This window comes from Ostrinia furnacalis, unplaced genomic scaffold, assembly GCF_004193835.3.
Source record: "Ostrinia furnacalis isolate ACB-3 unplaced genomic scaffold, ASM419383v2 OfSCF5278, whole genome shotgun sequence".
NCBI classification, from domain to species: domain Eukaryota; kingdom Metazoa; phylum Arthropoda; class Insecta; order Lepidoptera; family Crambidae; genus Ostrinia; species Ostrinia furnacalis.
The window spans coordinates 154,467-167,379 of record NW_021135517.1 but is presented as its reverse complement, the minus strand read 5'-3'; the positions used below and the strand labels follow the sequence as shown (position 1 = coordinate 167,379).

Below are 12,913 nucleotides of genomic sequence, written 5' to 3'. Positions count from 1 at the left end.
GGTCTGTTTGAATTTCGACTTTAAGGTGGCGTTTGTGTAGCTATATGCTCCTAGTAATTTCAATGGATTAAGTGGTACTAGATCAGAGCAAAATTGTACCACAAATTAAATCCGAACCATAAAGTTTACCAGACCGTTAGTTCTAACGTTCTAACCAAGATATTTTTTAATATCTGTGAGTAGTTACACTATCTTAAAATACAAGCCACACAAAGATCACAAAAACCTCCTCTCAAATTGATCAATGAACCAACGTATGTTCCACGAAATTTCACATTCAAATCAAGCCCGTTCCACTAGTGGGACAAACTAATCGTTCCATTAATCATCGCTGCCCCCAATCACAGAAACTCCGACAACGCCGTAGATCAAGCGAACACCGAGTCTATTAGCAACCTTACATTCACTTTCATAAATCAATTCCACTATTAAGTCGAGGACTATTAACAGGAACGACGATTCGTGATTAAGTGACGTCATAAGTTATATCTCGCGCTTCCTGCCAGTAATAACGGCGCCGGCTGTAAGCCCACCTCGCTGAATTAGCCGGCTGACTTATGATCTATTAGAAATTTGAAAGAAAATTTATAACTTGAAGCAAAAATAAGTTCCCCATGAAATATGGAGCGAATCAAATTGAAATTCAGTTCAGTTTTTGTTGGCAACTTTTCCTGCATTCTCTTGCGCTATGAAATTGTAACGAGTGTCTGCATCTCGTCGCTATGATAGGGACTGCAAAGTTACTCGTATTGTCATGCATACGTATTTATATTTTTGCACACAATATTTTTACTATTTATGAATTTTATGTTTTGTTTGTATGTTTGTACTGCAACAAATGATTTTCTGGACGCGGAAAGCATTTGTAAAAAGCATATTATACTGACAGAAAACGATGAAAAATTCTTTTCTTTTAAAATCTTCAAGATTTGGTGTATTTTGTGTACTCAAATTTTATGCACAAAGAAACAACGGATTACCCTTTCCTTTTTCAAGTAAAAAAGGTCCGCTTAAGAACGTTCTGTTCCGATACACCGCAGACACACGCAACGTGTCCGCTGTTGACAAAATGCGCATCGCAAAACACCGCGAGCCCACCTTAATACGGCGGATAAAGCGGCAGGGTTCACTCGAAATTGCCGTTAAGTATGTGGTGGCAAATAAAAAGGGGGAAGAGGCTTACGAGGATTTGCCACTCGGAACAAGTTCGCGGAGTTATGCCACTTCGCGGTTGTTTGTTCACGTGCCATTTGTGATGTGATTAAGTGCAGGATTAAGATGGCAAAGTTTATGAGCAATGGTCGTGTGCGAGAATTTATAATGCTCGCCTTTTTACGTTTTTATTTTTTTCTTTTTATATCTCGTGGAACTTTGTACCTTGGGTATCTAAGAATAAAAACAAAGAGATGATGATTAAGCCTTAGAACAATTAATTACATGAGGCAGAATGCAACATCGAAACATCTTTGAAAGTATAAAATATCACCAATTGGTTTGCTCCCAACACTCATTCTTAATGGATGCAACTAACTTTACCGACGTCACATACGAGTAGGTACTTCGAAAGTAACTGAGCGTGACTTACAGAGGTTATCTTGAATATTCATTTCTATTTGAGCAGTCTATTGATTATTTTGTTGGTTCTATTTAAAGTTGAACGAGTTTTCGGGGGATACATACGATCGAGTCTTGTCAGACTAAAATGACAGCTCGTAAATTCTGATACAAGCAAGGATTGGTGCATTGTGAAATACGAATTTAGTATTGCCCGATGTATAATATACATTCACTTTCATTTGTATAAATTGAGAGGAATCACTTGTGGATGCATAAAATAAACCTGTGCGTACCCTTAATACTTGACTTACTTGACGTTACATCTGGATTGGCTGCAAACCGTGTTTGAACTAATAATACAATTGGGTACTTCTCATTTACACTCAAATTTGATGGTCACACAATAATAGTTCATAAACGGTATAAGTTAGAACAATACCTTTGAAATCAGATGATAAAATATCTATTTAGCTACATACAAAATAAATTTTATCGTAATAGAAGCAAAAATAATACGAAAAAATCACATGAAACGATAAAAAACGGGGTCATTTTTCGCGTTCTCATCGTGTCACACCTTCGGTTGCAATGAAACATTTGGTTACTGCATTCACAATTTTCATTCAATTTGTGTGTAGCATATACTAAAATCATCGTAATTAAATATACTTTCCACACAATAGTCAAAAAAATATCTTCTTATAATTATTTTGAATTGAGAAAGCGAAATACGTTGGTCACACGATTTTAGGTACCTAAAATTTTGAGTAATAATACAAGATTGCCGTTAAACCGAACACCAGGAACCAATCACAGTGTTCTATTCGGTTAACGTCAGTCACGCTTCGACCATTGGGGAGGTGAGATAGGTCGATCGTCACTCCGCGAAAAAAATACGTAGCTTTTTGTGATTGTCCATAGACATACCGTCGCTTGCTTGAACAATATTTTCTACCTCTAAAATTTAAACAATTTAATTGAAACTTTGCCATTGAAAACTTAACATGTTAGACTTATTTGTGTAGTATTCGACTTGAACCGTTAAATTCAAATTTAAGGATAATTCATAAAAAACTAAAATTTTCGTCACTTTCGTGGCATCACCTTCGTGGTGTTTTATACACGAAGGTGATTTTAGGCCACGAAAGTGATTTCTTGCTTTGGTTTATTTTAAAATATAGTGACTGGTGTTTATGTTTTTACAATATTTTAATAACTAATAAATTATACGTGGTAAAGTAGAGATCAGTACATCAATAAATAAATAAGGGCCTCGTATTTTTGTTGTCTGTCTGTATGACTGTATGTATGTCTGTATATGTGACTGTGTATCTGTTTGTAAGATAAATTTAATCTGAAGTTTGAGTTAAAAGTTGTACAACAAAAATACGAGGCCATCTGGCCTAAATTAAAAATATATTTTTGCTGAGGACGTGATAAATCAGTTAGAGTTCTTTTTATTTAGGTACTGATAATCCGTTTTTTGCTTCTTTAGCATTTCAGAATGCCACCAGTGTCACCCTTAAAACCAATTGCGTAGAATCTTGTAACTTAGTAGGTGACCTAATCGGTAAAATTTTATCTTGTTTTTAAGTAGGTACCTATTTATATTATGTTATTGCTATTTATCTATGAAAATAAGACAAAATATATGTTTTATAAGAGTCATTTACAATAGTAAAGTTTGAAAAAATTATTGCTGTGAAGTACAGAATCACTTTCGTGGCATCAAAAAATTCAAAACGTTAAATCTTCCAAACGAGACTCACTATTTTACTGATTTACTGAGAATACAATCTTCACATCAAGCGCTACAAATTTTGTTTACAAAAAGTTGAAATAAGTTAGAAATAAAATTCGCCACGAAGGTGACGATGAGAACCGTGACGGTGAGAAATAGCCAATTACACGTAGCATCGCGGGCATCGCGTCGCTTGAGGACGCTTTGCATAAGGCTGCGCCAATCAACGTGACATTGGCGCCCAACGTTTGCCAATTATTGAGGAATTGGTTACTAGCTCCATGACTATTCTAACTTTAATATTAATGGATTCACAACATTTTCATCATTTCAGCCACAGGACGTCCACTGCTGAACATAGGCATCCCCCAATGACTTCCACATCGCACGGTTGGTAGCGGCCTGCATCCAGCGCCTTCCTGCTACCTTTATCAGGTCGTCGGTCCACCTTGTGGGTGGACGTCCCACGTTGCGTTTTCCGGTACGCGGCCTCCATTCCAGAACCTTGCTGCCCCATCGGCCGTCAGTTCTGCGTACTATGTGCCCTGCCCACTGCCACTTCAGCTTGCTGATCCGTCGGGCTATGTCAGCGACTTTAGTTCGTTTACGGATCTCCTCATTTCTGATTCGATCTCGTAAAGAAACACCGAGCATAGCCCTCTCCATAGCACGCTGTGCAACTTTGAGCTTCTGTATAACTGATTGAGCTGAATTACTTATTTGAATTGATTCCTCTGATATTAACTAAAATATTCAAAAGGACGCATTTCCTAGTTAGTCCCCGTGCACCCATTAAAAGTTTAAAGAACATAAAATGTAATTCGATCGACCGCCAGAGAACTTTACCCTGTTTATTACAGACCACTATCCCAAAATGGCCCTTCAAAAGCGGGCGTTTACCGCTAAAAATAACCGTTGCCTACGTTAAACGTATTTCGCGGAATAATTTTTTGCGCAGTTAATTTTAAGAGAGCAGGCTCACTCCGTTGAAAGGGGTGCTCATAGCTGAAAGATAATGCAGGTAACTCACGAAGGCAGTTTTTTAATTGATAAAAACATATTATTTCTTTGAAAATAGTTTACCTCGATTAGTTTTATCTTCATAATATCAGTTACTAAAAGTTACATAATTATTTCCAATTGTACCACAAAGAATCAATTTTTACTGTGCTTTAGGCCGCAGCCCATTGGTTGCAATAAAAAAACTTGGGATTTTTAGATTACATACGCCCCTGCTTCCGCGGATCTTATGTCGATAAGATCCGCGAAAGCAGGGGACGTTGTATGGCTGAGATGATGATGAAGCTATGTAGTCGAATGTAGAGCACCTGAAGCAAAATGTTCCAAAGAGTGCATTCAACTCTCGTACACGGCAGATGCTAGTGGGTGTTTACGAGCGCGCCTACTGATCTTGCGCACCGTCATTTTTGGGCGCATACAATTTCATAACAAAGTTACGGCACTCCGCGCTGCTTGAAACTGAACTTTATGAAATTTCACAAATAGTGCTATTTGAACAAGACATAATATTAGCTTTTGGGAACGATATTAGTTTGCAAAACAGGGAACTTCATCAAAGTAAATGTACTTAAGGAAGCAATAAACATATTGAGTATTGAGTATTAAGTAATATATTTCCGATTGATGCGTACATCGATTGCGGTTATACGATCTATTTTGGTTGATTCTGTACACTTTGATGTTTCGGGTTATCTGCTCTATTTGTCACTCTCACAACTTGGGGATGGTAAATGAATTAGAAATTGGAAACTAATTTCTTGATTCTATCGGGTCAGTAAATCTGTGTAGAGACAACTTGAAAGTAGGACTAACTTTACTCATGAATTGCCTTAACTTTTACAACGGGACAGTTTAATAAAGACATTTAAAGAGAGATTAAATAATAAACAATAGGTACAAATTATAAGGTACAGTTTCTTCATTGTTCTTAATCTTTATACAAAAGATTATCTAAATGTTATATTCTCTCATTTAACAATCGTATTTCATGAATTTTACATTTTGATTATGATTGCGATTTTATTCTCATGCGACGATTTTATTCTCATGCGAAAAAAGGAGTGTGACCATTTGGTTTTTCTCCAGAATTTACTTTACGCAAGTATAGAAATCATTTAGAGGAAAAAATATAATCCGTGCACACGATCGGGCGGGTTAAGGTAAATTTGATTAGGGTCCCAGAGCCGGCCCCTGAGGCATTCCCACCGGGTGCTCATATCGCCAGTTTTATTTGCTTCTCTCCATTAAATCGATTTTCAATGATGCCCTTTTAGTAAATAGATTCCGAGTAATTTTATCTTTTGAAAAACGATTCAAGTATTTTTGGAGTCAGATAAGAGGTTTGATTTTATCAGAAGCAGTTTTAAGTTAATTTAATCAGGTCAAGTTTATTCTTAGTATATCAAAAGGTTATTGCCCATCTAGTATCTTCAAAGGCTTCATCCTTCTGTACATTATTTGTGGCATAAAGTTTAGATCTAAAACGCCAAATAATTCTAGTGCAAGAGTGTAATAAAGAGAAATTCTGATCCCGACTGTAAACTGGAACAACAAATGAAGCATCCGAACCCTTCATTTTGGCACTCGAGAATTCCACGGCACTCTCACTTACCGCTTAAGTATTTACGAGCAGGCAGTATCAAGATAATAGGGCTCATAAAATAAAATAAATAATTAGACACCCGGCAAATTCATGAATAAGTTAATTGTAACACTGCAAGGCGCTGGAAGTCGCCTCCCCAGACACCCCTACTTAATTACTGCAGAGAAATATGACAGTTCGTTTCGGAAGTAATCCAATTCGGAAAGGGTTAATAGCAAACTCGATTGAGTAAAAACGTGGGAACGTGAAGACGTAATTGATGTGAATCCGAAATGAGATGAGAATTGCCGATGTCTGAATGAATCGCGCGAATTTTAATAAAGTTGTGAATGGTCCATTCAATGATAATTTGACTCGGAGAGGAGTTGGAGCTTTGTATAAATTCGTTTATTGAATTAAAATATACAAACCGAAATACATCTCACCGGATATCTGATAAAGGTAAACAGAGGAATATAAATAGAGATCAATTTTGGGAAGTGCCTTTGTTACCGATTCCAAATGGTTTTGGTTAAGCAACTAACTTCCAAGGCTACATTATTGCGAAGTACTTGTAGGAAATTTGTCATTATGTTCTTCATTCTTAGCGACTATCTAAATATAAACTTTTGTATTAAAATCGCATGACAGTGCGGGCATGTGTCATTTACATAAAATGCGCATTGCGTAAGTAAATAATGAGATTTTATCAGTCACATTAATCGTTTTAATGTTAGTGGGACCTCCTGGCACATCTGCTTTTCTCATTTGCTCGCAATCCACTAAACGAGTCTAGAGGATTGTCTGTTAATTACTGAAATATTCTTCAGTGCAACATAGCCTGTCTTTTTGTATAATAGGTCTTGAATGATCTGGCTCTACAAGGACAAGGATTAAATATAAAGTAAATGAACTCAAAATACCGGATGACGTTTTCCGCGTTAAAAACCTATACATACAAAAACAAAATGACCCTACATAACATTCGAATTAAATTATGACAGCCAATTTAGCAAATGTAAGAAAAAATACAAAAGGGACGAGATCACAAAGTTTCTGAAAATGTTCATAAGCGCACCTGAAGGCTTCTTCAATTATTTCATTCACCTCGACGAAGTTAATCAAAACTTTTATACTTTCCATGTTTTCCAGAATAATTTGGAAAATAAATAAACAAGTTAAGTGGAGTGCTTGTCGGGGCTTTATGTTTTTCTGCAGCCGCTTAATTTTTGGTTGGCGGTTGTAAATTGAGAGAGGTTGAATGTAAATATTACTAAACGTAGCTTATCAAGTTGTTATACAAAATACCATATTGATGGTCTACTTTCATGTTGATTGTGTAAAGAAACTCTATAACTATGGTTTCCATGGGATGACGAAATGATCAGGACTAGAGAGGTTACGATGATTTCTTTATTTTAAAGAGTATTTATTTAGTAGAATTGTTTTCGTAGTTGTAGTATTAACATAAACTTTGTTAACGTAGAGTCAGTCTACTTCATTCGCTTCAACTGTACCTTGTGGTTACCGTCACGGGAATATTCGCGTTCATGAATAACTTAATTGATTCTGCAACTATGCGCAATTGAAATATCCTGCAACTCGATATTAGATGGAACGCAGACAAAGCTTATTGTTATGTACGAGTTGGTACAGTCTACAGCACATCGGACTAAACATTTTTGTAACAAAATATGACTAATGACAACTAATTAAGATATTAAAGTGCTAAGTTTGATGTGCCGTCGTCTGTATTGCCTCTCTTTGCAATAGAGTTTGAATTTTACATGACTCTTCAAATTGATAAAATAGCCACTGTTAGGCTAGAGTTTTCCCTGTGTGGTATTTGGTCTGTCACAGAAAATAATTAGCGACTCAAGTTCAATAACACTTTTTTTCCTTACCAGAAGCAGAAATATGAACTTTATCCCTAACATGAGAAATGATGGGTTCCCCATACAAACTTTCATCCCGTATTTCACCTCTCCAAAGATTTATATTGCGACAAAACGTAGCTTATGGTTTTTAGGTCGATCCCATGTAAATTACAAACAAAATTTGTAAAAAAAACTGCTTAAAACACTAGGAAAATTTAAGGCAAACAGAGTTACGTACCTACTCATTTGTAACATAAAAAAATAAGCAAGATCTTATATTTTATTAAAGCAGTACGTTACACAAAAAGATATTAATAGCTAAACTTCTCCACATTGGGCGTCAAAAGAATAAAAGGCACGGCCTTGTGGATAAAAGTTATTTTTGTGTTACTTGATTTAGTTACTCTGCGACATCTTCCTTGATAAGATATTGATTGTCTTTCAATGAAAAACAGGTCCAGACTTTTGACAAGGTGAAAATAGATATTTTTAAGAAATTACGCTTACTTTAAATAACAGCTAAGTTATGAAGAGTGGTTTTCAATTAAAGCTAAAAATATAATTCAAGTTATTATTTCATCATTTAATTTATTATATCAGTTTATTTGTAAAATCTTCATTTAAAAACAACTCTTTGAAAGAATGACTGTAAACTTAATAATTTAACGTTTATTAACCAATTTCAACAAAAAAGGTGTAATGTTTTAAATCTACATACAGGATAATGTAGCAGTGGTGCGAGCGGGTATTCATGAATAAGTTAATTGGATACTGCAACTTTGGGGCAAATGAGTCGCTTTTGTGGGGCAATTGAAACGTTTCAAGCGATAACTGGGATCATTTTATTAAAGTTTTTATGTTTATCTTTTAGTTTCTTACCACAGGGACTCTACTATTTATGAAAAAAAAAAGATCATCTCTGTCATTCAACTATTGAATATTACAGTGACTGATTGCTAGAAAGCGAAAGACTAGTGCTATTCTTTCTTGAAATTATTTCGTGTGGTGTGCGATAGTAAAATTATAACTGTTGAAAAAATGTAAATGAAAAAATTTTCAAAACTGAAAATGAGCGTGTAATGCAAGACATTGACATGACCCTTGACTAAATAATATTTTACATAGCCGAATCGATTCCACGCAACATCACAGTCATTCAGTGTTCACACATGCATCGCCTACTTGCGCCTAATTTGCGTTCCCGTGATCACGTGCGCGGGGCAAGTGGGACGAGTGGGGCGAGTGGGACGAGTGGGGCGAGACCGTAGCGTTACAGATTTCCCCGGGGACAACTCCGGACGGGTGACGGGTACATTCCGAAGAATGGGGCGCACTGATAGCTTCCTTTTGATTGATTTGGAGAGGCGAGGACTATGGGTTTCAATGATGTGTGAGTAATGGCCTTTAACATTGTAAACTCATGCAATTATCGACAAAGACCCCATAACCAGATGGCAGAACGTAGGTTAAAGGTTTTTTTTATGCATGACAAGGCAAATATTTGACCACAATCGCACCTGATGTTAAGTGGGATGCAGTCTAGGATGGCAAATTAAAAATAATATTTAATTAAAGAACATTTTTACTTCAAGTGTTTTTCTCAAAAGTGAAACATTTTTCAGCTTCTTACAGCACAATGTGCTTGAATCATTGCAGCAGTCCTCACATACCTGAAAATAGTATTTTCACAGTATCTTTAGATTCCACAACTAATTCTTATAAGAATATTCTGTAGGTACTGACTGAACATTCTAAACTTAATTCAGTACAGCAGTTGCTTTATAATAGAAGTTCTTACCTCGAGTTGTAATATCAAGAACACAGATGGTTAAACTGAAGACAGAATTATTTGGAGATATGAAAATTTTGTGATTTACATAAAGAAAATATTAGCTTCAGACGCAATAACAGTGTGTTAGGAATATTACAGACAAAATTTTAAATATTAAATTTTAATTTAACTGTGGCATACGAAAATACCTCTCAATATATCAAACTGCTGAACTCAAAGTATCTGACTGCACTAAGCATGGAAATATTGCAAAATATGGCACTTGATAAGATAGGTTGGATTCCCTTCAATATTGTAACACCAAGGCTCTGCCACTTAACTACAAGTACCTCATTGAGTATTTATAATTAGCAAGTTTGTATCACCTCGACTCTGACTCTGTATTGGTTCGGGCCGTCGAGACGTTCGGCAAACATTAAAATACGAATACGCTAACAATAAATATAGACATAGTGCCCTTAACTTGGAGCTAGTCCATAAATAAAATATAGAGTTCACAACTATTTTACTGATAGAAGTTAACAACTTAATATTTATTGAGAAAGTTACGAAATTTTGCTTAATCATTTGTTTCATACATAGACGACCTTCAGATTAATAACTCAATATGAAATTCTAAGTAAAATTAAAGAAAGTGAGTGTTTTTCAGTCAAACCTACACTATAGGCTTCCCATTCGGTGGACCAATGATCTGGTGAAGGGCGCGGGAAGCACCTGCATATGGGTAGCGTAGAATCGATCGTGGTGGAAATCTGATTGTGAAACCGTTCACCAACAATCGATTGATCAATGAACTACTCACCAACATGATTTTTAACTTTTTGCCCAAAGAACACTTTACCCATGAAGCGTTCGCCAAGAGAACGGCACGCCAATGAACGTTTGACCGACATAATCTTTTGACATCTTACTTTTCGCCCAACTGACATTTGACCCATGAAATGTTCGCTAGTAAATGTACATGGAATAGAACTATTAACATTTTACATTAAAAAATTTGGCCAATCATGACCTACTCGTATTAAAAGTTGGTAAGAAACTCCCATAAATACTATCTGGATTTTTGGATGGAGGCCTTTCTCTATAAGCTTACCTTATAAGTGCCAAGGTGTTCGACGACGCAGGGGAGGCTGGCATCCCGCCCCAACGCCACCGTCACGTTGGGGATGGGCTCGGCGAACCGCGGCTCCTCCGTCAGCACTGTAGACAAAAATATTTAGGTAAGTTTTGTATGTCGTTTAATTTAAATCTTTATTTAATCTTTTAAAACCTCAGAAATTTTGATTAAAAATACCAGTCTTTATTAAAAAAAAATGCACTGAAAAAGTATCTCGTGAAGCAGCCAAGTGAAAATTCATATTTTATTATTGTTTTTTGATATCAAGATAAAAACAAACGTTAAGAATATCGTTATCTACAATAACTTTAGCATATATTCAAGTGAGTTATATCTATTAAAACATCCAAATTGAATTTAAATTATTACTAAAGAAACATTGAGTAATAATTTAGTGAATAATATTTGAATATATCAAGCAAACATTCTTAGTTCAGACAAAATATAGATTTTATGATAGTATTTAACTAAGTGGCTCAGTAATGAAGATTTCAGTATAGATAAGAATTTGTAAATACGACAACAATAAAATGCTTCTAAAATACCTCACTGAGTACTATTTACCTTTGTATACGCGATATCTTTTATAGTAACAGCCAGTATAATGGTCCTATTTTTGGCTTTACCGTTCCAAGAAAGGTTATCGTAGTAGCAGACTGATTACTCAGTGAAGTAAAAGATTAAAAGGTTATAATAAAATATTACGGTCCTTAATTATGATTAAAATAAATAAATTCCTTATCTCTCTCATCCATCTAGGTATAAGATAAATTCCAGTAACTAATAGATACCAGAAACCCTATGAAAGCTTTTTCTAGAGAGGCCCGCTATAATGTTTTGTTTGTACTTTATCTAAAATTAAATTTTAACACCAGTCAGGTTAAGTGACCTCAGAAATTGTAGAGCAATATCTACTTATCAAAACTGTCTTGAGAATTAAAATAAATACGAGAGAAATATTTTGCACAAAATAATCTCAAAAGAAAAGTTTTATTTAAAACACTGTCTGGAAATAGAAGCGAGATAAAATAATGAAGTTCTTCAGAAACTTTCCACCTACAGTGTGAACGGGAATTCTGCAATAAAGCATAAAGTGTAGATTGTTGAATTGAAGTTTTAATAAAATCAACATTAAACTCAAGAGCACGAGATTGAATAAGAACTTGTCTAATAAAGACGGTGCAGTCAAAACAAAAAACAATTTTGTCGAAAAATAACTTAGAAGGGAAGATTGACATTTTTAATCAAGAGGAAAGTTGCGGCGCCGCATGAGTTGTTGACGGCGAACATTGTTTATTACAAGTTTGCGTTTCAACTGTTGATAACTCCGAGCGTTCAGTGTGTGGTAATGATGAAAACCATTAATCTTTTTGATGATTAAGCACGAATTTTCTGTAGAATTTCTTGACAAGCTCGAAGATTGGGTTCAGGCGCTCTTTTGATGTTCCCTTAAAGATAGCGATGCTTCAGCCTATCTCGTTGTTTCATAATAAACCACCACAATATTATAGCGTCGCGATAACGTAGGAAATGATATTTGACGCAAAAAGTTTTCGTGAGGACTAGTTATAATAATTTATACAATTTTCTGTTCCACGAACTATTTTCATTTTTTCAGTGTTCCAAGGGATTGCAGACCTGAATATTTGACATTAATTTCAACTCGGTACCTCCACGCATTCCGGAGAAAAAGGGTCTTGACAGACAAGAGGGCTGGACAACAAAGTAATCCTATTTCTATTTTTTCTTTTACAGAACCAGAATAATTGAACTTTAAATCCTGAAGTGTGGAACTAAAATTTTATTCTTATTTTATTGGTATTAGGTAACTTAGTAACTACATCTACGAAGTTCTTTACTAACATTTTTCTTACTTCCAGGCTTCAAGGCCTTTCAAATGAGGTAGGTATTTGATGTGCCTAATGATAAAAAATCTAAACAAATAAAACATTAAACCTTGACTCTGTTCTTTAATTGAATGATTCCTTAACATTACTCAATTCATGCGTGCGGAATTTAATATAAAGAATTCCTGGTATCTCTTATAAGAAATAGCAACAAGTAGTCACAATTGTAACCTTTCCTGGGCAGATCCAAGATAGGCAAATCTGAGATCTGCTTACAAAGAAACTTGTAGCAATTATTAAAAACCCGAAGTTACAATATCGGACAAGGATATTACAATATTCTCGGTAAAAAGACGACAGCAAGATCTTGTCAATAGATC

The 12,913-nt window shown here is 35.3% G+C and overlaps 1 protein-coding gene across 1 annotated transcript in view; it reads right to left on the bottom strand.

Annotated features, from left to right (window-relative positions):
- LOC114360920 (lachesin) overlaps window positions 1–12,913 on the bottom strand; it is a 74,211-nt gene that overhangs the window by 34,244 nt on the left and 27,054 nt on the right. The window contains exon 3 of the mRNA XM_028315788.1: window positions 10,663–10,769. Coding sequence (XP_028171589.1) covers window positions 10,663–10,769 — 107 coding nt within the window. The remainder of the gene's footprint in view (window positions 1–10,662; window positions 10,770–12,913) is intronic.